Genomic DNA, 27,335 nt, shown 5'->3' on the forward strand with positions numbered 1-27,335 from the left:
TGTCCATCAATTCCTCGAGGCCCCGGACTTACCATGACAACTCCTCCGGACTGCTCTGCGGTGCACATGCTCATGATTGGCGCCATGCCAATGGTGGTCCCTTGGAAGTCAACCCCGCTAGGGAGCAAAAGAAGTGACTTTCTTTAATCTAGTACAGAATGAAGACAGTCCAGTATCTGAAATTCTATTGTGCATTCCTGCATTCTGACAGTAAGTGCCAAAGAATGTGCGAAAATAAGAGCTGCACAAGGGCTTGTGTACAGGTGATCTCGACCTTCTTTTCCCTTACATTTATATCATGGTTACGTCATGGTCCCATCATTTTAAAATTTTATTTTAGAGTTTTGTATTCAAGGCTCAGACAATGACCCAGTCATTACTTTTGTGCTTATAACGTGTTTCCAGCCTGTTTCCTAATGCATTGGCGGGCGCTTACTCCTCTCAAACAATGCAGGTGGGAATGCTGCCAGACGTCACAGGGAACCATGGCTAATTAAAAGAAGCGCAGTCAACCGCTTACGAGATTTTCGGTTGCAGCTGGATTTTGCTTTCCTGTGTAACTCATAGTTAGGCAGGAAACCTAAACTCCTTCAAAATGTCCAGCTAATATAGCCTGCAAAATTGAAATTGGCAGAAAAGTGATTTTTCCCCTGGGTGTGTGTGTGTGTGTGTGTAATAAGAAAACACCCACAAAGCTTTGGGGCCCAAAAGGGAAGCTTCTGGAAGGCAGGGCCTCGTGGCTCTGGTGCAGATTTTCTTATATTTGCAACCCTGACTTGATCAGGGAGTCTACTGAACTCAAGGTGTTCTTTAAGGTAAATGCTGTTCATTCCAGTTTCATACAGCAAATGTGAAACCTTGGTTGTACTGGCTGAATCTCCTTTAAAGGAAGCAGATGACATACCCATGTTAATTGGTCATCTACATACATAGATAATGCATATATTGTTTGGAAAGTTAAATATTTTGGCAGGAGTATCTATTGGACCGAAGGTGGTAAGTGTATATAAAATCTCATCTATGCATAGATGTCATTATACTTGCATGTATAGCTGTAGGGATGTCAGCTTTTATATATATATATATATACACACACACACACACACACACACACACAGGCACATACCATGTGAACTGATACAATTATCCATGTATATAAATAATAAGGCTATATAAGGTGAGAATTTATTTCTAGAGGTTCAGGTTGGATCCCCATTTGGGAAAAAATCAAAACAAAACATTCTGACTCAAAAATAAGTGAAAGGCATTTTGAGTGGCTCAGGACTCATCAATGCATAAAAAGAGGGGGCAACCACTAATACCCCAGAAAATAAAAAAACACTGTGAAAATGGACAAGGCAAATTTTCAGGGAAGGCCAGCAGCCTAGGTTCATATGTAGGCATTTTCTAAAGTGAGAATGGGGTAGGACTGGATTTTAACTTCCCATAAATGTTCAATGAATTAGAGCTGATCTATCAAAGAAAAACGTCTCCATCCCCAAGTTTATCAATTCTGTGATACAAGTTATGTGTGAACAAAAGAATATCGGCATAAAGCTGTTAAAGGACTTTAATAAAGTTTGTCACTTTGGGAAAAATCTACTTCTTAGCAATGTAGATTTTTGTAAGAATGCTTTTTCTTTTGAATATAAAGGTGTCCGTAATATCCTATTGTTATGTATGTTACAGCTACGTTTCCCTTCATTTTATCTTTTCACGCTCTGGAATTTTCTTGCTGACTTTTGACTTCTAGTAGAGCACAGACTCCATAAGAGCAGGGAAATTTACTGTCTTGGTCACCATCAGGTTCAAAGCTCTGAAAACATCATCTGGTTCCTAAGAGGTTCCCAATTCATTAACAGAAGAAAAAGACAAAAGGTTAATAATATACTATACTGCTGGTATTCTCTAATCTAGAAAACTGAAGAGAAGCAGGCAAAACAGCAAAAGGCATAAACATTTTCTTTCTCTAATTATCTGGCAACATTCATTCAAATGTACTACCCTTAGACCCTGCATAAACATTTCTCACTATTAAATAAAAAAGGGCTTTAACAAAAATTAGCCTTCTCAGGACAAGCTCACTTCGAGATTAAGATGGGAAAAATGTACCCAGAGGAAAATGTCCAGATGATGGAAGAAGCAAATGGATCCATCTGCCAGAGGGATGGTTTTCCCAGTATGCAAAGGGTGATTTTCCCCACAGGCCCACAAGTCCAGGTCAGGGTGGCCTCGGCCTTGCCGAGGTAGGTAGGGAACCCCCAGGAGCAAATCCCTCTGCTCTGCGCAAAGGTGTGTGATTCCAGGGGGCCGTGCGGGGGACGGTAAGAGGAGAGCGGGTCCACTGAGACCCACTGTTTCTTTACGCAAAGGAGAGACATGGATGGCCGTACCTGATGAGCTGCGCATTGTCGTGGGATTTGCGAGGTAGAAGTTTCATCTTCCTCCAGTCCAGAAACTCATGGAGGCTGGCGAACGGGTCCTGGCTGATGGAGCATTTGTCGATGTCATTCCACACCTCCACGCCTACCAACACTATCCGAATGTTCAACGGTCTGTAAAACTGGGGAAAGCAGGCGTTCTTTGGGGATCACACCAATGGGAACTTACCGTGAAGATGAGGACAGATTTGCAGTGTTTGAATTTTGTTTACGTGGGTGAGAAAAATATATCTCTGTCCCTTTTTTCTCTTCCCTGTGGCATTAAAATTTAAGAAATATTTGTCGTGCTTGACGCAACCTGTTAACTAGGTTCTCAAATGCTGTTGACGGGTTAGATGCTAAAATTATTAGCCTTTTTATTGTCTGCTCATACGACATCCATTTCAAATGATTTGTACAGGAGCATACATTTCAAATGATTCACCAGTGATTTAAAATGTGCCTAGAGGCATGTATTACAGTGAAAGACTGCCAGTTAACATCAATGGCAAAGAAAAAACCAAAAACAATAGGTGAATTAGGATCTTTCTCACACTTCTACCAAGGACAGTAATTTATTCATTTTAAGCAAAATGTTCTGCCTATGTGAGTTACTGAAAATGAATCTATGCTAATTTCTCAGCAAAAACTTACACTTGGCTGATGCTATCATATTCTGTCACCTATAAACAACCTAGGTGGTTTTAGTTAAATGGCCAAATCAATGTCTTCCAGAATAATAAAGGCATAAACAGAACCTGATTTTGAGCGCTTTAATGGCCATTCTTTTCCGCGGAGGTTAGTTGGTGAGCTAACCTCTGAGCCACCAATGCTGTCACGGCAAAGTTCTCTTAGATGAAGTTCCTCTTTTACAGGTTTGTGAAACCACTCTAAGCAAGTCTTCTCATTCCCTTTCTGTGCCCCATCTTCATGTACTCCTGATTTTAATCTACAGAGCATACTCAGCAGGCAGTTCCCTGGGTCAGAGGGAGAAAAACCATCTATTCTAGCACCTAAGGGATGGTTTGTCTCAGACATCACAATGGGGTGGGCTGAGTGGTCACAGTGGAGCTGCGAACTCCCCCCTGCCCACCCCCCATGCTTCATGCAGACAGGGGGGTGAGTCTGTGCTCAGGGTTGAGGGGGTGAAGACACGGGGTCACCTGGCTGGCTGTAAAATCTTCCCATGCCAGGCAGCAAACAATATCCTAATCTCCGCAGGTAGCCAAGGAGAGAAGTGTGGTTAGAGATAGCAGCCAAAGGCAAGTTTCGGATGTGAGCGAGCACTGGTCTTAGTTGCTAGAAGTATCTGGACCAATGAGTAACATAAACATCATAAAAGCCCCCCATTTAAGTTAAGCACCATTCTGACGTGGTAAACTAAAGCGCGAGAAAACTCCCAAAGTGGAGCATCTGACCCCAGACTCTACCCCCTGTAAAATGTACTCATCTTTCCCTTGCTGATTCGCCAGTCATCTGGTGAGCATTAGGTGAGCAGAAGAACACGGCTGGAGCAAAAACTATATCGCAGAATATAAAGGGAATGCAGCAGGCCAGCTTAATTTCAAACAGGTAACAATTATAGGCATTACATTAATAAGCGAATGAGACAATTGCACAACCAGAATGCTGCACAACAGCTTGCTCTTAATCAAGAATTTCTTGACCTATGGTAACCACTTGCAAGCTCCCAGCTTAGGCTTCCCAGGCAAACTTAAGTTCCCAGACTCCTCTGGAACACTAAATGCAGATGTTCGGCCACTCTCCTTTGATGGGAAATAAATTTTCTGCTGTATAATTTACAGAAGAAACAGTGATCAGAAGGCAGAAATTTAGGTAATCCAGGGCCAAGGGCGTCGCCAGTTTGCTATGTGATGGCCTCAGGGTCAGGCACCCTGTGCAGACTTCAGTGTGGTCACCTGCTTACACACCTCAGAGTGCATTGTACGGAGATGGTAAGTAAGGTCTATAAAGGACTATTTGTCATAGTTTCTCAGTGCTAAATTTTACCACACAACTATGTTGTGGGCTGAACTGTGTCTCCCAAAAGCTGTGCTGAAGTCCTGACCCCTGGTACCTGAGACTGTCACCTTATTTGTAAATAGGGTCTTTGCAGATGTAGTCAAGTTGAGGTCATACTGCTTTATGACCAGTGCCTGGTATCCTTGCAAGGAGAGGGGGATTTGAAGACATGGAGGAAACACAAGGAAGCAAGCCAGGGGAAGACAGTGGCAGAGACTGGAGCGACGCTGCCACACCAAGGATTGCCAGAGAACACCAGAAGCTGGAAGAGGCAGGCAGGGTCCTTCCCTGGAGCCTGCAGAAGGAACCCCTCCTACCCACATCTTGACTTTGGACTTTGAGCTTCTAGACCTGAGAGGGAATAAATTTTTGTCGTTTTAAGCCACCCAATCTGTCGTCATTTCTTACGGCAGCCCCGGGAAACTAAGGCAGCAGCCAAGAAGCTTTAACTCATAATGACGGGTTTTACGTGTCCACCTGTTAGCACTAAGTATGGTGTGCCCAATGCACAGCCCCACTTCTCCAAAGCTCATGCTTTGACTGTCGAGTGTGCTAAACTCACATCAACTTACACACAATTCCTTTACTTCCAACTCTGAATTCTCCTTCTGGGGCTACCGATGATTTTCTTTCAGCTCTTCCTTAAAGAGTAATAATCATATCTGATACTTAATGAGCATTTACTACATCCTAGGCGCAATGCTAAGCACTTTCCATGCAGAGGTTCTCTGAATCCTTACAACAGCTCTATGAGTTTAGAACTATTATTATTCCCACTTTATAGCCAAGAACACTGAGGCATGGAGAGGACAAACAACTTATCCAAGTTCATGGCAGGCAGGGCTGGGGTTTGAACACAGCAGGCTGACCCCAGCACCTGTGTTTTAAACCACTAGGTCACACTGTCTCCCCTACTGGGAATGCTGAGACTCTCTTCCAAGATGACCCTCTGCAGCCCAGGCCCAGAGAGAAGGCCATTGGCCAACACAGCACAGATGGAGCTTGCCATCTGCCGGCGTGGCTTACAGATCCCAGAAGGCAGGTGGACTCATCACAGGCACAGCCGAACCAATTTACCTGTTAACACAGCAGAAACACACAATTGCTTGGCACCTGCTGTGTGCTAGATTTGGAACTGGCGGGGTGAGCAAGAAATAGTGTGCCCCCACTTTTGTCCCCAAGATGCTGTGAGGTTACCACGAGGCTTAGGTGTGGGACACTCAGTTACGATAGCTGTTAACTGCAATGCCGGGAGCTGCCAAGAGGTGGCGCAAATAGGGATTTCAGGGAGACTGTGCTGAGGGGTCAAGGCAGACCTCCGGAGAAGTGGGTCTGCAAATAAGGGTAGAAAGAGAGGCCAACCTCCTGGGCTCCAACGAGGGAACTGGTATTCTTTAGTCAGCTTGTCTGGGAGTCACACAGGGTGAATATACCTGAAGAAATTAAATACACAGAAGAGTCCTTTCAGAAGTAGGTCGCTGAGGTTTAGCTTTAAGGAATTCACAGCTGGTGCCGACTTTTTAATGAGGGGGAAGAAGGGCAGCCCCGAGGTTGAACACTGAAGAGGCAAAGCTTTGGCAGCACGTTCACCACTGCTCTCAGCATTGTAAATTCATCGGGATGCAGGGAAAAATTGTCTGTGTTCGAATTTGAAAGAGTTGGCCTGGGAATCCGAGCATCAGATACACATGAAAGCGTTTCACTTATAGCAGGAACTTCTGAGCACTTCAGAAAGCAACCCTTGTCACTAAATCAGTTCTCTGCCCTCTAGTCTGGCATGAACTCTCACTCCCTTCAAGCCAACAAAGGCCAAACAGTTGTTCATTTCAAGGGGCTGAGAAGAGCCAAGATTTCAGCAAAAGAGGAAGTTGCTACTGGACCAGTCATTGTTTGCTGGGCCCAGATGCTCCCAAGTGTAAAAGTTGCAAAACTGAGATCGTGAAGTTTGGAAAGCTAGAGAGAGCCCAAGGGCCATCAGTTCATTGAGTTGGCTATAAGAGGACACCCCAAAGACGGCCAGGTCTCCTCACCAGGGCCTCGGGGTCAGCTGGGGTGGATGGAGTGTCAGAGGCACACGTGTGCCTGGCCAGTCAGCTCTCCCCACGTCAGAAGCAGGACTGGCAGCCTGGCAAACCTGCGGGAGGCCTGCAGGACTTTTCTCGGTATACTGTTCTCTCATCATCAATTTGAGTTATTAACAATCCCCCGATTGCTCAATTTTTGATTTTGCAAACTGAAGGGAGATTACAATATAGGATAAAATGCAAAGAAAGACAAGCATGGAGGACCAAATGCATCACTTTTTAAAAATGTGATTTCGGCAGATACCAAGCTGAGTTTAACATAACTCATCATTTCCTTGTGCTTAGCAGGCTTAAGAAGAAGTCAAGTTCTCTCCTTTGGTAGGTCCAAAGCCCTTCAGGTGTTGGCTCCCCCTGCTCACTGGGAAGTGGAGGGTGCACTGAAAGCTCAGGCGTCTAAACCTTCAGCCCCTCTGGGTCGGTGCTGCTCCCCCCTACCTCCCAGGAGAACTACTGGGGGAGCCTGAAAAATGCCCATGCCCAGGCCAATCACAGCACAACTTCTGGCCCAAGACTAGATTTTTAAGAATCAGCATCTTAAAAAGCAAACATATAAACAGATGCACAAAACTGCCCAGGGAGCTCCCCACACCCAGCCCAGACTGAGAAGCAGTTCTAACTCCTAACTTGACAAAACCCTCCAGGACCCGAAGCTCCCTTGCTCTCCTTGACAGGCAGACATTCCCTTTAATGGACTCTCCTGCATCTACTTGACTTTGGGATAAGAGTACCAGTCCACTTGCAGAGTGGCTACTGAAGATTCGGTGACAAGCCCGGCTCTGTAGGGGATTGGTTGGCCTCCAGGGTCTGGTGAAAGTGGGCAGTATCACCCCAGATGTCAATCAACCACCAATTCTGTTTTTCTGACTTTCAGAAAGTTCCACCCAGCCATATACCATCCAGTTACACCCAGCCAGATCTCTGGCTGCTCAAAACATCCCACAAAATTCCCTACTCTTGTTCCCTCTGGAATGAAGCCTACTCTACCGCCACAGTGCTACAATGGAACTTGCCATCACTTTGGGCTCCTTCTCCTGGCATTCTCCTCTTCTTATTGGACAGCTATCCTTACCAATCACTTTGTACTCCTCCTTCCTGACATTCTCTGCTTCTGATTGGACACACCATCCTTGCCAATTACTTTGGACTCTGCCCTCCTGGCATTCTCTGCTTCTGATTGGACACACCATCCTTGCCAATCACTTTGGACTCCTCACTCCTGGCAGCCTCTGCTTTCTGATTGGACATGTTGTCCTGGCGACTCCTAGAATGTGGGATAGAGTCAAGGCAAACAGCCCAGGTGGGAGGGCAGAGAGAGAAGGGCTCTTTACTTGTACTTTGCCAACCACAGCTTTCTCTGCTGTGAAAATGGGAACAAAAAAAGTCACCTGGGAGTGTACACAAAGCCCTTAAAGCTTGGTCTGGATACATTAGTAATCTCATCCCTTCAAAGGTCTCTAAATCTTAGTCCTTCCCACGTCCCCACTGCCCCTATCCTGGTTCAGATCTTCATCATTTCTTACTTATTATTGGAATAGTTTCCTACATGTCCTACTTGTGTTTGGCTACTCCATCCTCCAGGGCCATCTCTGTAGAATCCTGCGTGGTTCCTCTCTGCTTAAAAGCACGTACCTGCCTCTCTACTGCTGGCAGAATAAAATAAGTTGGCTTTGCAGGGCGTTCAGAGTGAATCTGAGTCGTCAGCAGCTCCATCTCCCCCTGCCCTGGCTGTACACTTGCTCGGAGACACACATACCTAAACATTCATAGGGAGCTGCTTGCTCTGTCCAGACGTGCGGGGAACAAGCCCCGGTCCTCTCCTGTGCTGCTCCTTGTGAAACTGTAGTCACCTTTCAGAATTCCTTCCCTGCAAAGTCTCCCTGATCTCAGGATGCCCTTGCGTGATTCTCCTCTGCTTCCCCATCAGTGCAGTTCCTATGGCATCGGACCGTGCTGGGTGGTTTGTGCATCTGCTTCCCTACGAAGCCATGACCTCCCCGAGCGGAGCTTCCCCGGCTAAGTCATCCTGCCTTCTTGATGCACAGTGCTAGGAACAGTTCATAAGGCTCTGCAGAGCTGGGGTGAATTTTGGAAAGAACTGTTGCCTAGGTTTTTCTGAAAACTTTGAAAATTTGATTAGAATTTAATAGAATTCTTTGGAAACAATGTTATCATGTGGTGTGCTCACTAGCTGCTGGGTGAAAATGTGAACCTTTCAGAGGGTCCTGGCTGGACAAGCCTCAGCAACGTGGGCCAGCCCCGCCTCCTCCTCCCTACACAATCCTCGGCGGGAAGGAGGGGTTTGCTGAGAAGTCCCAGGGCTTCAGCACTGTGGTTGCTACCCCGGGCACATCAGCATCACTCGGGGAGCCTCTGAGCACATTGCTGTCCTGGCCCTACCCAGGCACCCAGGCACCCAGGCACCCAGCTTTTGAAAGCACCCGTGGCAACTCCGACCTGCAGGCAAGTTTGAGAGCCTGTAGTTTAGATGGAGCATCCTCTGCACGATGTGTTGTTGAATGCAGCTGGTTTAGACCAATATTTTCACCACTTCCTTGTGAATGGGGTGGTGTTAAGAAAGGCGTGTGGCAATGTCCCCAGGACTGGATGCCGTTTTTCAGGGTCTTTTCCAGCTCTGAAGTCTTTGTGAAGGGCAAGCTCCCAACCCACTTGTTCCAGGCGAGGCATTTTCCAATAGCTGATGGCACCTGGAGCCTGGCTCAGGAACCTGGAGCCCATGGCCCTTATGAACGAGAGCCCTCCCAGGGGGCCATGTTGGCCTGTGACTGCCCACAGGCCTCTGACTGCATGGAGGGGGACCATTTGAAGGTGGAATCCACGGTTCTGGATCTAGATCTAGCTGAAACCAGAAGAGAATCTAGAGGGAAATGTATGCAATGTATCTCTGAGAAAGCTGTGGGTGGTTGCCGTAACAAATCACCACAAAGTGGGTGGCTAAAAGCAATAGATATTGTTTCACAGTCCTGGATAAATCAGCATGTCCTACCGGCTGTGCAGATCTGAAGTCTGTAAGGAAGAATCTGTTCCCGGCTTCTCTCCTGGCTTCTGATGGTAGCTGGCAATCCCGGGTTCCTGGCTTGTATCTTAAGTCCCTCTCTGCCTCTGACACCACATGGCCATCTACTCTCCATCTGTGTCCAAATGTCCTCTTCTTGTAAGGACACCAGTCTTATTGGTTTAAGGCTCCCACTCCCTACTCTACATGACTATTTCAGCCTCACTAATTACATTTGCAATGACCTTATTCTCAAATGAGGTCACATGCACAGATACCAGGGATTGGAGCTTTGCCTGGCTGCAGCCCATGCCCCTGCCTGGTCAGGGAGGCGCACAGAATTCTCTCAACCTCCTTTCCAAACATTTACATGATTTGAGTGATTTAACTTTACCCCCCAAAGAACTTACCTTGTCAACGTGATTAGCGATCTCTATTAATCGCTGCTTAACTTTTTCCAGATCTTTTCCTTGCCTCTGAAACTTAACAATTTCAAATGTCAGCATTAATAGCAGTGAGAGTATCAATCAAATCTCATCTTCCCAGCTCCTGGAAAAGTGAAGTCTTGCTCTTAAGAACTCCCAGGGGCCGGCTGAGTTGATGGGGAAATAAGCTCGCATCTTGCCGAGTCATTTTCCCAGCTGGGACTCCCTGAAACTCCCTGAAATGCACCCAAGCCAAGGGCTCCTCAGACAGTGACTTCTGCTATTTCTCCAGACTCATAAATGATGGAGGCAGTGACATGTTTTGGCAAAGAGAAAACAGACCGACTTGAAGGCAAGTCCAAAGCCATTTTTCATATCATCGACTTGATTCTAACTTCCCGAGATACTTTCTTTATGTTTGGTTTTAAAAATTGAATGGCAAAAGTAATATAAGCTTATGGCAACAAGTCAAACAATACAAAAGAGAATGGACAAAAAGTTAATAATTTCCCTCTTCCCACCTCTAATCTGACCTTCCGGAATGGGGACAGTTTTCTGAGAAATTTTCTAGTCTCTTCCATTCATATGTGTTGAAGGCTACCTAATCCTAGGTCTGTTAGAAAGTATCACTTAATACATAATACATAGTAGACAAAAAAATCATTAATACAGAACATATTTTTTAGAAAATCTAACATAGTCTTAAGCTGTACCTCCAAGAAGAGGGTTTTTCTGCTGTCCCGACTCTGTTTATTTATATATTTATTTATTTAGGTTTAAGACACAGACGTTTGTTGGCCCTAAGCTTTTCACAGAAATGTTTTACTTACTATGTAAGGCCATTGGCCATTTCCTCCATCAACTTCCCCCAATTGAAGGGCTTTTCTACAGAGAAACTCTTGCTTTTTCAGCAGTGTTTGCTATTGTTTTATAATCTCAGATAACAAAGTTTTAACATTTTATATTTTATAATACCCGAAAACCACTTTCTCAAAGGGCTTCTTTCCAATACTTTTAAGGCCTCATAGAATATGAGGTTAATCAAAGCCAGTTAAAACTTGCTAAACATTTGCCCTTCCCTTTTTTAACCAATTGTGCTGAGAAATTTTAAGAAGTTCTTACCTCTCGGTTGTCTGCTACAATAACCAGCTCGACGTATTTGGTCATCTTGAGGGTCTCTCTTTTTTGCTGCCAAAAATAAATATGACTTGAATTTTCCCTGAAGCCTCCCTGGGGCTTTCCTAGCATTGTGTGATACCCCCCAATCCAGCACTCTGGTCAGGTAGGTTCCTGCCCCGCCCCCCCACTGGACACCCACGCCTCTGACCCCCATAAAATTTACTCCCCAGTCCCAATAATCTCTTTGTAAAACTCCCCTCACCATGGGTGGCTTGTTTCCACTTCCATCTGGGAAACCCTTAAAAAAGAGTTTAACCTTTCTGCTCTACCTATGATTGTAGGATCAGAAAATGACTAGGTCATTATCAAACAAAACAAGCAAATGCAGAAAAAGCAAAGCTCTCTGTAGAACTGGAGCCAGTCCCTCCCCATTCGCTTGAGGCTATTTACAACTACATTTGAATGGCACTAAAGATGATGGCTTTTTGAGATGACAGGGGGGATTCTGGGCCTCTTGTGTGTTCTGACTGTTCTGTCCAAATGTACCTGTTCTGTCACTTGAAAAAGGTGGAGGAGAACGTACTTTGAGTGAGAACTCCATGACCCTCCTGGGGAAATACTGAGTGGCATATTCCAGAACCTTCCCTCTTGCCACTGATCAGTGGAGAAAGGGTTTGGCAAAGAGAGTAACCAAGCTCATGAAAAGAGAGGCAAGAAGGAACTGTTAAGAGAAAGCACCGAAAGGAACAAAGAGAAAGAGAACAGAAAGACACAGAAAAAAAAGATTGCAATAAGCCATTGGAGAAGAGGGGTTTGGTGAGAGTGGAATAGCTGGGAAGAACATGGAAATGGAAACTTTCCGTCAAGGTGTAGGGCTGGAGAGGATCCAGGCAGCAGAAATGGGAACCCATCCCCAGAAAGATAGTCTCAGAAGTGGGTTACATTTTAATTCTCCAGAAAGCATTCACACTCTGCTGTGAATTGCTGGGAGAACCCCAAAGGCGTTTTTTTTTTTTTTTTTTTAGGGGAAAATAAAAACAACAATTCCTGGAGGGTGGTCTCAAAAAACAAATATTAAAAACAAAAAAGCACAGCCTTCTGTTTCTGCAATACAATGTAGTCAGAGGGAGTGGGCGTTCAATTGCTGTCTGGTCGTTATGAGGGATATTGCTGGTTTATGAGCTTAACTACCACACCACTTACAGTTTAAAACTTGCGTGTTATAACCACTCAGACAAAAGCAAAATGACTAAAGCATGTTTTGAATCAGCTTTCCAGTCACATAATCCTGGGGGAAACATCTTTCATAAAACAAATCCCCATCAGTCCCGAATCTTCCAAATAGACTTTTACAAGAAAAATGTTTGTATCAGAGCAGCGTTCTTCCTTGCTGCCCAGCTGTGCTGATTCATGAATTTAGGTGTCCCTGAAGAATCTGGAAACCTCACAGAGGAAGGGAAAATAAAGCTCCCTGAGAGGTATCATTTCTCATGCTTTTACAGTGTTACAAGAAAAAAAAAGCCAAGCTTTGTAACTGTATATTGTGGACGTGCTCATGGTGATAACAATGTATTTATAAAGGCAAGAAATGAATTAGCCCCAGGGAAGGCCCCTGGGGTACTCAAAATGAGACACCTTCCAAGGTGTGAAGATCTCAGCCCCTTTCCTCATCGAGGTGCGAAAGAAGCAATAATCTCTTCTTTCTCCACAATTCCCTGTCCTCTGATCATTTACAACTTTGGTGAATTATAACAGAAGAAAATATAGCTCTGTAAATGAAAAAATAAGTTCATCTCCATGGAAAACGTCTTTGAAAGTGCCCTGGGTGTTTGGACTTCTGCAGACTGTGAAGGGGAGAATGAAATGACCAGGGGACATTTCCAACTGGCCTCAGATCATCTTTTAGAAAATACCCCATTCCAGATAATGAAAACAAACACATGAATGCAATTTTCCCGTCTCTGCAGTTTTTTGGAGAGGTCCAAATTTTCTCATGGATTCAGGGAATTGCAAGCTCAGAGAGAAGTCTAACCACACAATAATAAAAGCCATGGGGGAGTGGTAGACTTCACCACCAAAGGTTCTCTCTTCCACCCGCTGCACACAGAGAGGTTTAAATTCCCTCCACATGACTGACTTATCTGGACTGTCCAGCTTTAAAAAAAAGAAAAAGGAATCATATGTATTTGTGACATGGGGAGCAACATTTGAAATGGGTTGCTTGATTGGGTTTTCACTTTGTGGGGTTAGAAACAAAAGCCGTTCCCCAAACAGATGGGAACATAAGCCCTGGAGAATGGCCTGGCCATCCCCGCTCTGTACTGTCGATGGGGGTGTTCTTTGAGCCTTGGTCCAGAGCGGATCAGTTCCTGGGCCTCTCAAAGTCATCACAGCCAAGTTCCCGAAGAGGGAATATCCTCCAACAGCCTGCAAGGAGAACTCTGGCCTTGGGAACTTAACTCAACCCAAGTCGAGTTAGAAAAGCAAGTTGAAATAGGTGCTAATGATAAATTGCAGCATTTTCTTCATGGCCCAGGTCACTCACACTCGTGCCTTCACCCCACCCACCTTGGGCCCTCTATGTGGTGAGCACTGTGGCGGGTACTGGGGACACAGGAAAGAAAAGAAAAGGTTACTGCCTTCATGAAGCTTACGTTCTGGTAAGGAACTGTGAGAAGGAGTAATGAAAATAAAGCACAGACTGTGAAAAGTACAATGAATGAAACAAACAGAGTTCCGCAATGAGGATAAAGATGGGGTGGTGGCGGGGCTAATTTAGCTAAGACCTGAAGGATGAAAAGCAGGTACTGGCTGGAAGCACTGGGGGAACAGTGTTCAGGTGGGTGGAACAGCCATGGCAGAAGTCCTGAGGCTGGAAGAGCTTGAAGTGTTCCAGCAACAGGTAGCAGGCCTGGAGGCAGTAAGCACTGGGGTAGGGTGGATGAGATGAGGCTGAAGAGGTGGGCAGCAGCCATGGCAAAGAGAGTGAAAAGTAATCTAAGAACAGAGAGGAGCCCTTGAAACATTTGTGACTTAAAAATATCACTCTGGCTGCTGGGAGGAGAATGGGTTGTAGGGGGATGAGAGCAGTGAGGTGGCTGTACCGCTCCGGTGGAACTGGTGAAGGTTTGCTACAGAAACAGTGGAAAAGGGTGGACGGATTTGAGTCAGGTGTGATATAACTGGCCACCAACAACCATGGGGATAATTAAAGGGAACTGTGGACAGTGTGTCCGGGTTGTAAGATCAGCAGATTTAAGGCATAAAGGTTGGTTTATCCTCCCCTGAGCAAGGAAAGGTCATTATTAACTCTAGTGATGCTCTGTGCCTTGACTCTAAGGTCTCTTTGTAGACATTTGTCAAGTGAACTCTGGTCACCGTGGCCAAAGGCCAGCTCTGCATCCTGAGCCATGCCTGGGGTGGGTCGACACCTGAGGTCTTTCCATGGGTCACAGCCCCTGAGCCTGGCTGCTGTACAGCCAGGATGAAATACTGGAAGGATGGGCTGACTAGGATGGGCTGAACGTTAACAGGGGTGAATGTGGAGTGCTGGAATTGAGTACCGAAAACCAGTGACACAAATGAGATCTACTTAATGGTGGGCAAGTCCAGAGTTTTCCTGCTCCAAGACCCCGTGGGAGCCTCAGGGCACACCAGCAGGTGCTTGGAGCCTGCAGGCGAGGAAGCCACATAGGGCTGGCCCCTTGTCCCTGTCCCCAAGTGTGGTAGTTAGATTCAGTTGTCAATTTGGCCAGGTGAACATGCCTAGTTCTGTTACAGTGGACATGAGCCAATGGTACATGACCCTCATCTGTTGCTCATTACATCTGCAGTCAGCTAGGAGGCATGCCTGCTGCAATGAATAATGTTTGAGTTAACTGGCTGGTACATAAATGAGAGAGCTCAATGTAGCATAGCCCAAGCAGCTCAGCATACCTCATTTCAGCACTCGCAGCTCAGCCCAGGCGTTTGGAGATGCAGAAAGAAATCACCCTGGGGAAAGTTGTTGGAACCCAGAGGCCTGGAGAGAAGGCCAGCAGAGACCTCCCTGAACTTTTCCACGTAAGAAAGAACCTCAGTTGAAAGTTAGCTGCCTTTCCTCTGGAGAACTAATGAAATAAATCCCATTTATTGAAAGCCAATCCATCTCTGGCATGTTGCCTTCCAGCAGCTAGCAAACTAGAACACCAAGCTTTAGGAACGACCAGGGCAGGAAGTGGACTCGATGCTGTTTGAAGCGGTCTGGAGGGAGATGAAGGGCTATCTTAGGAATTTACAGTGTCTGCTATAATGAGTAAGTTTTCAAATGGTTCTGGCCACAGCCCCTGATAGTCAACTACTGTCCGCTCTGGGTATAATTCTATTACTAGTTTTCTGCTACGACCCCTGTTACTATGGTTTCTAGGAACTAACAGGCTCCTGGACACACAAAAGCAATGGCTAGTTTCTTTCTGAAGGGCTCATCTCCCCTTCTCCCAGGGAATTGTTCTCAGTAGCCCAAACAGACCTTCTAGAAGAAGGCATTGCCTTTTTCTTTTGAATCATAATTATCCATACTAATAGAGGTGAACAACAGCACAGATAATCCCCAAAGAAAGGATAATTCAAAATTAATTTACATTTGTCTTTGGGCTGTATCAGGTGATTTTTCCAGCAGGAGACTAACCTCTTTCCTTGCTCCCCAGTAGTTTCATTGGGTTCCTGTGAAATTTAGTTTCTGCTTTTGCATGCCTGGACTATGAAGCAGGAGGAGCTGGCAGCCAGTGGGATCAGTGGCAGGGACACTTCAGACTACAGTTAAAACCCTCCTGGCTATGAAGCGCCCAGTCTCTCTGCACCCTTCCAGGAGTAACTTGGGTTCTCACTAAAATCTAATGTACAGCCTTATAAAAACGACAAGCAAACAATAGCTCAAATAGATAAGGTAGCTGGTGCATAGTCTAGGTGCGGATTTATTCCTGCCACTCCATAAAGAAAAATGCAAACATCTGTAGGAAGATCGCAGCCTACAAACCTATCATTGCAATGGTTAATTTTTAATGGGGACAGAAAAATGCTGGGTAAAAAGCAAATACAATTGCTGTACTGCAATTACATAGCCCCCCTCCCCCCTTTTTTTGGTATAAAGGCAGCATAAATGAAACAGGTGTATTGCTTCTATATTTACCAGAGGGACTATCCAAAACAATACTCAATAGAATTTCAATTCCAAGTAGTCCACTAATTTGAAATTTAGTTTTTGCACCATTTTCATCATATAGATCTACTTTTACTCCAGGACATTTTCTCTTCCATAAAAATAATCACAACTGTTTCTAGTGAGAAATATTGAGAACTAAGTTGAACTGCATTGGATGCCTTCCCTTTTCAATTTAAAGATCCATTTAAATTTCAATGTACATTATTAACAAAACAATACTGTTATTCAGCTTTCCACACAAGTCAAAATGACTGGAAATTTCTGCACTAATCATAGTCCCATGAGCTTAGTTTGAGAATTAAAATATGACCTGCAAGTATACACCAAGCTCATGGTTTAAAAGAAAAGGACAAAGACCTTTGAGTGTCATTTAAACCGTCTATAAATCTCCTAACAGGGATAAGAAAAGGGCCTGAAAGCAGAAGGTCTCAAAAACAAAATGAAAATGTTATGCTTGTTTATGATTAGTGAAGCCACAGCTTCATCACATCTTATCCCAGGTCTGGAATCAAAGGCGGGATGTGCTCTGAGGATAGAATAAGTATGTGTTGGGACCACAGATGCTGTTTTTGTCATTTCAGCTCTGAAATGCAGGAGAGTCATATGTGTGGGAGGAGAGAAGCAGGGCGTCTGGCCCTCCTGGGCGGTGGTGATGAGGCAGTTAACAAGTTTAACCTTAGTATTTTTGTATAACTTCATGAATTCATGTATATTTGTGTGTATCACTTTACGAATTTATGTAAGAAATTATGAACTCCTAAAACATGTAAAAGCAGAGAGTAAAGCCAAATGTCTGTAGCATCTGCCTGCCCCTGGTCCCGCCCGCAGGACAGGGGTCCCCTGCACATGTCCCGTCTCAGACAGAAGACGTTCCGTCCCTGTACAGTGCCTCCTGCCTTGCATACTAGCCTATATAATCCGGAAACCAAGAATATTCGGGGCTCGGACTTTGGATGGAAGTCCTCTGAGCCTGCTGGCAATAAAGTTTTGGCCACTTCTTAGAGGCTCATGTGCTTTCTTGGGAAAATGGAGTTTTCACTACTTCAGTGATAGTGATGGGGGCAAAGGGTTGGGGGGATATTTTTCAAGCTGCACCCTGTTCCCTGGACTCAGCTACTGCCCTGCTCTGTGCCGTCAGGCCAGGCTGGGCCACGTGCCCGATGGGGTCTGCCTGACCTTCCTGCCCGATGGGGCAGGGGAAAGAAAAACAAGGTTGTAGCACCTGCTACAGAAAAGCTCAGGAACCTATTAGCAAAGCAGAGGAAGTTAGGGTCACACAGGCACATGATCAGGACCAAAAGAATTAATGTAAATTTAAAATTGAAAGGCCTGAAAAGGTTTAGTTATAAGCAGTTTAGGGGAACTCACATCAATCAACAGCTTAAAAGGGAAATTTTAAGAATCAGAAGAAATCATTCAGGATAGTCCTTACTGTTTGAATTTAGAAAAAAAATGGTCTGGGATGAAAAAAGAGGAAGAATATTAATAAAATATTGAATATTAAACAGTGCAGTGCCCCAATTAAAGTCAGGAAAGACCAAATGTGTTAGTGGAAACCTCAAAGAGTGCATATCCAGGCCGTCAAATGCGAGTCCACGTGGAATGGAATCAGTGCATTTTCTTGATTCCTTGTCAATAGAAGAACAGGAAAACCAGAGATGAAACATCGGGAAATGGTTCATAACTTCCTCTCTAGTTGAACTCATTTAAATTCAGGGCCTCGCAGCCAAACATGGCAACATCCCACTGAGGCCTGTGTTACCCATGACGTACTGGACATAAAATGGGGACATGCAGGATTCTGTCCCCTTAGCAGGGAGAGCCATGTATTTGCTGCTCAGCCTCAGTCAGGCAATTACTATTTCCAGGGCTTGACTGAATTGAAAGACCCTGTGTGAGCCCCCCAGGGAGGAGGGCCGGAAAACACCACCTGCTCAGACAGGGCCCATGGACAGGGGTAAGCAAGACTCCTGGGCAGCATAACATGGACAAGGACTCAGTTCACCTTCATGCAAGCATGAAGGCAAAAACTAAGAATTTTATGCAAATTATGATGAGGATCCTAATTGTCAGACCCACTTGCAGATTAAAACCTGTAGACTGTCTTTCTCCCCCAGGAGAACCAGAGCTGCCTGCGAACAGGGCAGGGTCCATTCTGGTCTTGTTCACCACTGGGGGGTCCAACTCTGGGTTTAGACTCACAGTAGGGTCTCATGAAAGGCCCAGTGATGGTGCATTTTGTCATCCTCCAACCTCAATAATGGCTTTACCCACCATATTTTAATGAGCCCAAGGCTGCCATTTGCAATGGGAATGATGGAGGTTGAATATGGCCAGTTTCCACCAACCCAATGTCAACCACCTCCAGCTAAACTGGGTGTTTCCATCACCCAGATGGCAAAGTTTCTCCAGATGTCCTAGTAATGGTTGTCCATAGCTTGAGCCCCCAGCCCACCAGAAACACGAAACTGGGTTTTCCTCGTACCCGTCTTGCCTGCCTCTGAAAGGACAGAGGGAGCCTGTTATCCACAGCAAGTCCCGAGGTATTCAGATGGGATCCACAGAACCCCCAGGAGCTCTTCAGATTCTCTGCTGGGAAGAGTTTGTATCTGTTGGTTGCATTTTTCATTGGTTCTAAGATGTAGGTTTTATTTTCAAACATAATAAGTCCCCTATTGAAAAAGAAATAAGAAAAAAACATAACTTTTTTTTTAAGAGAAGCTTGTTGTTCATGGCTAAGACAGTTCTTCAAAAGAGAATGAAAGTAGGAATGCCAATTTGTTCATATTCTCAGGTTTTAATCAGAAAGGACATTTCTGTACCATATGCTAACACATTCATTTTGCAAATCCTTTGAAAATTAAAGCTGAGGATTTTTTGTTTGAGATTCTTTATGGCAAAGAGTAGTTTTTTTTGTTTTTTTTTTTAAACTCTCCAAAGATATATTGCTGGGAAGCAGAGTGGAGAGAAAAGATGTTTCATCTGCTTAGAACATAACTACATCTGAATCAGCACACATAATTCTAAAGGAAAGTTCTTGTTGAGGTTTTTTAAGGAAAATTTCTGGATCTAACTTTTCTATCCCTAATAGACACATTTCCTAAATATTTGAAGACATTCTGATATAAGGATGAGAATAGAAAATTTTGCTTTTCTGTATTTAATTTGTGGGAGACGCGAGGCTAAAGGATCCAGTGTCTGCACCCAGCATGCCAGCCCTGCTCCTTGGAGGCTGAGGTCTGGTATGTGGGAGTCCCAGCCACCAATGGACAGCTCCTTCCAAGACTGAAGAACACCCCGGGCTCAGCCAGCCCCACGTCTGAGAAAGCTGCCCTCGGAGTCTGGCAGTGCAGGGTGTGAGTCCAGCTCTGCTACTTACTAGCCGTGTGACCCTGGCCAGGGTCCTCACCCACTTTGAAACCTGGTTTCTTCCCAAAGAATGCAGGCATGATGGTGCCACCATCTTGAGGCTGCTACGTCTTTTCGACTTTCTGCCCGGTCATGGCAAGTCAGTGCTCAAGCTCATGGCGATGTTTCTTATTGATAAGGGCAGAGCCACGAATTAGGCTTTTGCTAACATGTTTATTCCAAAGACCGACCGTTACAGGAAGATCCTATGCTTTGTTAGAGCCGTCTGCCCCTAGGAATATTGGCCATTTGCGGTTTCCAGATATGAAGTAGGGCACAAGGAAGAGGAAATGTATTTACAGGAATGACCATAGCTAAGAAAGAGCCATTGGGCTAACAAGTAGGTTTGGGAACAAACATTTAACTTTTTTGGTAAAGAAATAGCTAATTTGCTAAATGTTCTAACTTGCAGAAACAGGAGGTAGCCTTCGTCCAGGAACCAGAACACACCCTTTTTAAAAGCCATTCCGTTTCTGGTATATCGCATTCCAGCAGGTAGCAAACTAGAACAGATTTTGGTACCTGAAGAGTGGGGTGCTGCTGCGGTTTGCAAACACCAAACATGTTGGAACGGCTTTTTAAAAGGATAAGGGGAAGATTCTGGAAGAGTTGTAAGAAGCTTGATAGAGAAGGTCTAGAATGTTTTGAAGAGAATCTTGGTAGAAATGTGGACTCTAAAGATACCTTCGACCAGGTTCTAGACAGGAATGAGACATATATCATTACGGACTGGAAAGAAGGTGAACCTTGTTTTAAAATGGCAGATAATCTGGCAAAATTGACTAGTGGCTTTGGCTGAAAGGCAGAATTTAAAAGCCATGAACTTGGATATTCAGCAGAAGAGATTTCCAGATTAAATGTGGAAAGTGCAGCCTGGTTTCTCCATGCAGCTTATAGTGAAATGTGACAGGAAAGAGATAAGCTGAGAATTGAACTCTTAGGTACAAAGAAACAAGAAACTGATGTTCTAGAAAATTCTGGGCTTCCAGGAAGGGAGACCCCAGAGAACAGTGCCCCACATGAAGATTTGGCCAAATGTGGAACCAGCCAGGCATTTCAGGGTAAGCCGGGATCGGACATGGAGTTATCCAGGAAGGATCTGTGGAAACTCCTTATGTCTGATGGGCATGATCCGAGGCTACTGCATAGAAAGCCAATGAGAGAGCTGTGGGACCTGTATAAACAGAGCCGCTGCCAGTCTGGACTGGGGGGTTCAGAGAAGGGACACACTGGAGGAAAAATAACTTCAGAGGCAAAACCATGGAGGCTAAGGTCTGAAGTCAAGAAGCCCTGGGCCAGGAGAACAGATCCACCCAAGCCCGTGGAGAGGGTGAATTTGCCCCGAAGGCAGAGGATGGGCCTTCCACCTCCTTGCAGTGGAAGAGTCATGCCGCCTCAGACCTTGGAGAGGCTGAAGCACATTCCTTGGGGTTTGGGGAGAGCCTGGCTTCCACCAAAGGGGAAATGAGCATGTGCCTCAGAGACGGCAGAAATCCTGGGTGCAGCCCCAATATTTGGAGAGGGTGGAGCTGAGAAAAAGGTGGTCTCCTCAAGATCCCCCAAGGTTGTGTTCAGAGAGAGGCAGACCTCTGTGTAGGCCCTTGGAAAGGGTGGGACTGCTGCTTTCAGAAGCCCCGAGGATAAATGACCCTCAGATTTTGAAATCTAATGGACTTTGCCATGCGGGTTTTTGAAACTGTATAGGTCTGGTGACCCCTGTGTTCTTTCCTCCCTATGGAAATGGGTATATGTGTCCTATGAATGTTCCTCTTTTATATGTTGGCAGTAAACAACATGTTCTGAATTTCACAGGTCCAGAGCCGGAGGATAATTTTGCCTTAGAACAGACCATGCCTGTAACTGACTTTGATAGGAGTTTGTACTGTTTCTAACTTTGTATTTCATTTGTATTGCTACTGAAATGGTTTAAGGATTTCTGATACTGTGATAAAATTAATGTATTTTGTATATGGGAAAAACATGTCTTTTTTAGGGTCCAGAGGGTGGAATGTGCTGGTTTGAAATGATGTATGGACCCTAGAAAAGCCATGTTTTAATCCTAATCCCATTTTGTAAAGGCAGCCATTTCTTCTAATCCCTATTCAGTATGGTATGTTTGAAACTGTAATTAGATCATCTCCCCGGAGATGTGATTTAATCAAGAGTGGTTGTTAAACTGGATTAGCTGGAGGCATGTCTCCACCCATTCGGGTGGGTCTTGGTTCATTTCTAAAGTCCTATAAAAGAGGAAACATTTTGGAGAACGAAAGAGATTCAGAAAGAGCAGAGCAGAACGACATAGCCATGAGAAGCAGAGAGAACCAGCCAGCGACCTTTGGAAATGAAGAAGGAAAATGCCTCCCAGGGAGCTTCATGCAACAGGAAGCCAGGAGAGAAAGGTGTCCCCATCATGAGCACTTGCTTATTTGCTGGGTTCTGCACGCATCCTATGCCGACTGAAGGCCCACTATAGGTAAGTGTTCAATCTTTCTTACATTTTAACAGGATGACAGTGTTTAAATACTCGAATGGTACGGAAGGGGTTAGAATTAGTCAAATATGTGTTTTGAACACAACTGGTGATAAAATACACACTAGGCAACTCATCATCATTCAACTGGTTGGCCCCTCCAAGCTTGTGCTTTCTGAGGTGTTAGGGGCAGTGGGAGAAAAAGTGTGATCGGGCCCAAGACGCCTGCACCCTGGTCTGGGGGAGAAGAGCACAACCCACGGGGCAGTGAGAAGCCATTTGAGAGCCAGACTGCACATTACCGAAATCATACACTAAACTGCTTAGAGATGGAACGGCCCGGTGTGGTGTGGAACAGTGGGAGAACTTTTTGCTCCTTTCAAATCCCACGATCGATTCAAAGTCATTATATACAGCTGCTCTCTTGTTTTTTTTTCCCCCATCAAATCGGTATCTGTACCTTTCCACGGAACTCATACAGACATGCTTTTGGTCATCAACTCTGTGGGGTGGCTTATATCTCCTTTCTTGAGAATTTTTTAATGAAATAAACTTAGGTTTCTAAGTTCAGAATGGGTGACGGGGGACTTCTGTTTATTAACGTTGATTTAAACCCCCCCAAGTGAAGAAATAAAACATAAAACAAAACAACAGGCACAAGGAAAGCGGGAAATGAACATATTTGAAGGGAAAAGACAGATTTGCTAGAAAATGACTTTCCTGCCCTAAAAAGTAAATGGCACCAACATTTCAGTTTGCATGGCAACATTTTCTATTTTGCATTGGATTTAAATCAGCAGAACACTTACAGTAAAACATGTCACCAAGTTTTATATATGAGAAGCAAACTACTGAAAAGGTTTTTCTAGTTAATGGAAAATTTGTAGAAATTGGTACTTAATCATAAAAATGTTCTCGCATCTCCTTTTATCTTTTAAGTCATCCGAAGGCCAGATGTTGAGAAACTGGGGTGAAGACCTTCCATTTGCTTCAAATCATTGGCAGCCTATAATGCAGTTTAATTAAATACTTGCTTTGGACTGTCTTGGGTATAATTAATCATTTAGCTTTCGAGATTGCTGGAAACAACAGTGAACACAAAATCCAAGGGCTTAGGGTTTCTGGGATATAAAATTTTGATATTCTCACAGACTGTACTGGCCCCAAGCAAAAGTAATTTTAGTTATAAACTTGGAGTTGTGAGTATCTTAGAGAGTACAGAATTTAAATCCAGCAGAGTTTGAATAGGAGGTGATTTCCAACTTGGACTAGTGGGGGGAGACCTGTTACAAGGTAGCGTCCAGTGGTTCAGGAAAGATGGATCCTTTCTCTGGGGGAGAGGAGGACCTGGAACGGTCCTCAGCGGGGGGAGCAGAAGGGGGGAGGCTGAGGCCAAGCTCCAGACTGTGGGACCAGAGTGGTGAATCAAGAGGCTAGAGGAGAAGAGGGCTCTGGGGATGATACGGGCTGCCCTTTATTTTACTTTTCCCAGAATCTAGGCTCTGGGCTTGCTTGTAAAATGTGTCACCTCACTTCCTCACCCAGCTGCAGCTCTGGCCATTATTCCCGCTGTCCAGGATGCTCAAGAGACTCAAGGTAGGGGTGGGACCCAACCCTGACCTGGGTGCCCAAGGCACAGGCTTCTCAACCCCTTACTGGCCTGCCTCCCCCAGTGTCAGATTGAGAGGGACAAGGGGCCAAAATGGGGACGGGTGAAATGAAGGAGGAAGCAGAACATCGAGGAGAGGATGGAGCTGCTGCTTTGAAAATGGGCAGTTTTACTTTAAAATTGAAAAATCCTACTTTTTTTTCCTTGAATGGAAACAAAGAGGAATGCATTAAAATTTTTAGTTGCGTTTATTAGCTTTCAAAGGGAAAACTCAGGAGACCCATGTATCCTCAAGATCAGCTTTTGTCCCTTTTTAAAATTCAATTTTTAATCTCTGACACAATGGTGCGGCAGGCAATAATGCAGCTTAATGTCGTTCCTATTAGGATTTGTCTTACTACTCCAAGACATGCAGGATGGTGGCACATGGGTTTTTTTTTACTTCTTATAATAAGATAGTCATCAGAAACCTGGCTGGTTTGGTGTTCAATGGCTAACTGGATTTTCTTAGAAACAGACTGTTAATCTCGATGTAGCATGGCCAATCATAAGTTAGAAATGTGGTTGGCATGACAGTCCACTGCATTTTTTTTTTAGAAGAACTCATAGGTTGAAGTAGTGCCCGCCTCGTGTATGTTTGATAAGCAGTGATGCTGGCACATGCACCTGAAACATAATTTCCATGCGAACTGCTTCCATACGATCAAAACAAATACCCATTTTCCTCCCACCTAGGCCAGGCGTTGCATCAGCTCCCCACTGATCTCTCACCCCTGGTTCCCACTTGGGTTTGGAGGGTGCGATAAAACAGATGAAAATTCAACTATCAGAAAAGATTTTAAGAATGCTTATTACTGATACATCAATAATAATCGTAGCAGCTACAGTTTATGAAGAGACCAAGAGCCCGGCTCTTCTGTTTCATACCAGCTTTACTGAGATCTTATTCACATACTAAGTTCCTTCCTTTAAAGGGTACAATTTAGCAACTTTCAGTACACTCACAGCTGTGCAACCATCACTGCAACTAATCCTGGAACATTTTCATCATCCCCAAAAAGAAAATCCATGCCCATGAGCAGCTGATTCCCCATCCCCTTGGGCGCATTATTTGGATGCATTGTTTTTCTCTAATCGCTGCAGCCATCCTGTAGAGCAGACATCAGGAGCTCATTCCACAGAGAGGCCCGGGTTACAGGGCTGGTCCGGGCCAGAACGGTCCCAAGGCCCTGGCACCTGAGGCTGCTCCCTCAGTCCTGGCTGTGCCCAGGACAGGGGCGCCCTTGTCCCCTGGGTCGCCGAGGACCCTCCCAGGGAGGGTGCAGCCGCCACCCTGCAAAGTGCCGGAGCAGCTGAGCTGCCCGCATGGTGTGCAGAGAGGGAGGGGTGATAACCCCTAGGTGGAAGATGGACCTGGGGAGGTCTTGGGGGAGTGCTAGAGCCCAGGTGAGAGGCCTTGTATGAGCAGGGGAAGCCAGGAGAGGAGTTATTATTATTACAGCCAATACAGCAGTGCAGGTGGGAAAGGCGAGCAGGAGCTCAGAGCACGGGCACCCGCTGTGCTGATGTGGGGGCCGTGGGCAGATGGCGGAGGGGCTGCAGGACAGGGGGGCGCCAAGGGGAGGCAGGTTTGTGGAGGCGCACTCGGCCAGCCTTCACCTGGGAGGTAGGCAGCTGGCGGCGGTGGCCACACCTCCACCCTTGGTCACAGCGGCTTCAGGGCCAGCGCTGCAATCTAGGTCTCCCTGAAGGACTCAGCTGGCCCCTGGCGCTGGCCTCCGGGGCAACCACCTCCTCTCACCTGTTTCGGCAAGTGGAGGCGCCTTCCGCAAGGCCCAGGCTCGCCCACCCTTCCCGGCCCCGGGGCCCTTCTGCCCACTTGCCCCGCGGCCCGCACACACCTTCCTCAGCTGGTGGCTGCTCCCTTACACACCCAGGGAGCACTGCCCTCATTCATCTCGGCTTTCCCAGCACCAGTTCTGGTGCTGACACGATCAACAGGTGATCAGCAGGTGAGCAGGCGGGTGTATCAATTTCCTAGGGTTGCCAGGGCAAATGACCACAGACCAGGTGGCTGAAAACGACGGGAATTGGAATGAAGGCATAGGTGCGGGCAGGGTGGCCCCTCTGGAACCTGGCAGGGAGCTCCTTCCTGGCCTCTCAGGCAGCTGGAGGTGGCCTGCTGTCCTTGGTCTCCCTGGTTTGTGGCAGCCTCATTCCAAGTTCTGCCTGTGCTGTCACCTGGCTTCTCTCTTCCCCTGTGTCTTTATCTGCCTCCAAATTTCCCTCTTCTTATAAGGATATCAGTCATATTGGCTCGAATCCAGTTTGGCTTCATTTTAGCTCATTATTGAGGGAGTGGGCAACACGGAGTCCAGGTGAGCAGCCTTTGTAGGAGCAATAGTGCAGGTGGTGAAGGCAGGCACAAGCTTAACAAATAAGGTCACAGTCACGGAATAGGGGTTAGGACTTGAATGTGTCCTTGGGGGGACACAGTTCAACCTATAGCCATAGGTGATCAGTAAATATCAGAGAATACTGGTGATCAAACCCATCGAGGGAAAGGCTTCTCCATGTAGCTGGTAAGAAGCTACAATTCAGGGGGTGGCAGGGACCTATATTTTAGAACAGTGATTTAGAAATATGACCTTCTAGAATGTGCAAGATGGCTGTGGAGGGAAGGTGGAGGCAGAAAGCAGACATGGGACACAGTTTATATATCTTGGCATGAGGGCCAATCCAGGGGAGTGGCAGGGAAATGTGAAAGGAGAGATGGGGAAAGGGATGTTGCAAGGGTGCCAGACCTGGGGGGGATAAAGGAGATTCAAGCCTATGGGCCTGGGGAGGGGAAGCCAGGAGAGGAGTTATTATTATTGCAGTCAATATCTAGCTTACAACTGGAGACACCAGTTTCTTCATCAATTAAATAAAACCTTGGCTTAAGTCTGAAAAAGCACAGGTAGTTCTTTAACAAATTCAGCCTAATTTTAACCATCATAAGTAGCCTCAGAGGGTGGGAAATGCTTGGCTCATTCTAAAGCATGAACCCCAAAGACCCCTCGGCCCAGATGGCTGAGTAGGGGTGAAAGGGTGGAGCATGAGGATGAGCAGAACTAGCGAACTACAGTGGCTTTCCCCATGGAGCTCAGGTTACCCGGGGAGCTGGAAGGGAGAGGGAACATGACTCCAAGGACTAGAACCAGAATCCAGGACACAGCTGTTTTGATGGCCCAGCAGGAGCATGGCAGTGATGGACTTCTGTCCCGTTGAGAAGCACAGTGGGTTTTCCTGTAGGCTGAGAGCTAAGCTCTCTCGCCATCAATGTGACAGTTTGGGATCTGTAAATTGCGGTAGCACGATGATGCTTCCTTCCAGACGTAAGCACTCGCCAGCAGGCGCGGGAAGCAGGGGGAATGAACAAGAGACTAGAACATATAAGGAAGAGGTGAGCCACGAAAATTGTCCTGAGATCTTGGGAGCTGAGAATCTCGGAGAGAGACACGCTATGGCACAAAATTAACTTATGGCCTGAACTTTGCATTTGACTTGGAGTTATTTCAAAGTA

At 45.7% G+C, this 27,335-nt stretch overlaps 1 protein-coding gene across 1 annotated transcript in view; it reads right to left on the reverse strand.

Moving 5' to 3' along the window:
* Window positions 1–27,335, reverse strand: part of ADAM12 (ADAM metallopeptidase domain 12) — a 357,082-nt gene that overhangs the window by 94,632 nt on the left and 235,115 nt on the right. Inside the window, exons 7-11 of the mRNA XM_077124465.1 lie at window positions 18,769–18,955; window positions 11,087–11,152; window positions 9,950–10,021; window positions 2,394–2,563; window positions 33–117 (exon numbers count right to left, since the gene is read on the reverse strand). Coding sequence (XP_076980580.1) covers window positions 33–117; window positions 2,394–2,563; window positions 9,950–10,021; window positions 11,087–11,152; window positions 18,769–18,955 — 580 coding nt within the window. The remainder of the gene's footprint in view (window positions 1–32; window positions 118–2,393; window positions 2,564–9,949; window positions 10,022–11,086; window positions 11,153–18,768; window positions 18,956–27,335) is intronic.

Source organism: Tamandua tetradactyla, chromosome 13 (genome assembly GCF_023851605.1).
Source record: "Tamandua tetradactyla isolate mTamTet1 chromosome 13, mTamTet1.pri, whole genome shotgun sequence".
Classification (NCBI taxonomy): domain Eukaryota; kingdom Metazoa; phylum Chordata; class Mammalia; order Pilosa; family Myrmecophagidae; genus Tamandua; species Tamandua tetradactyla.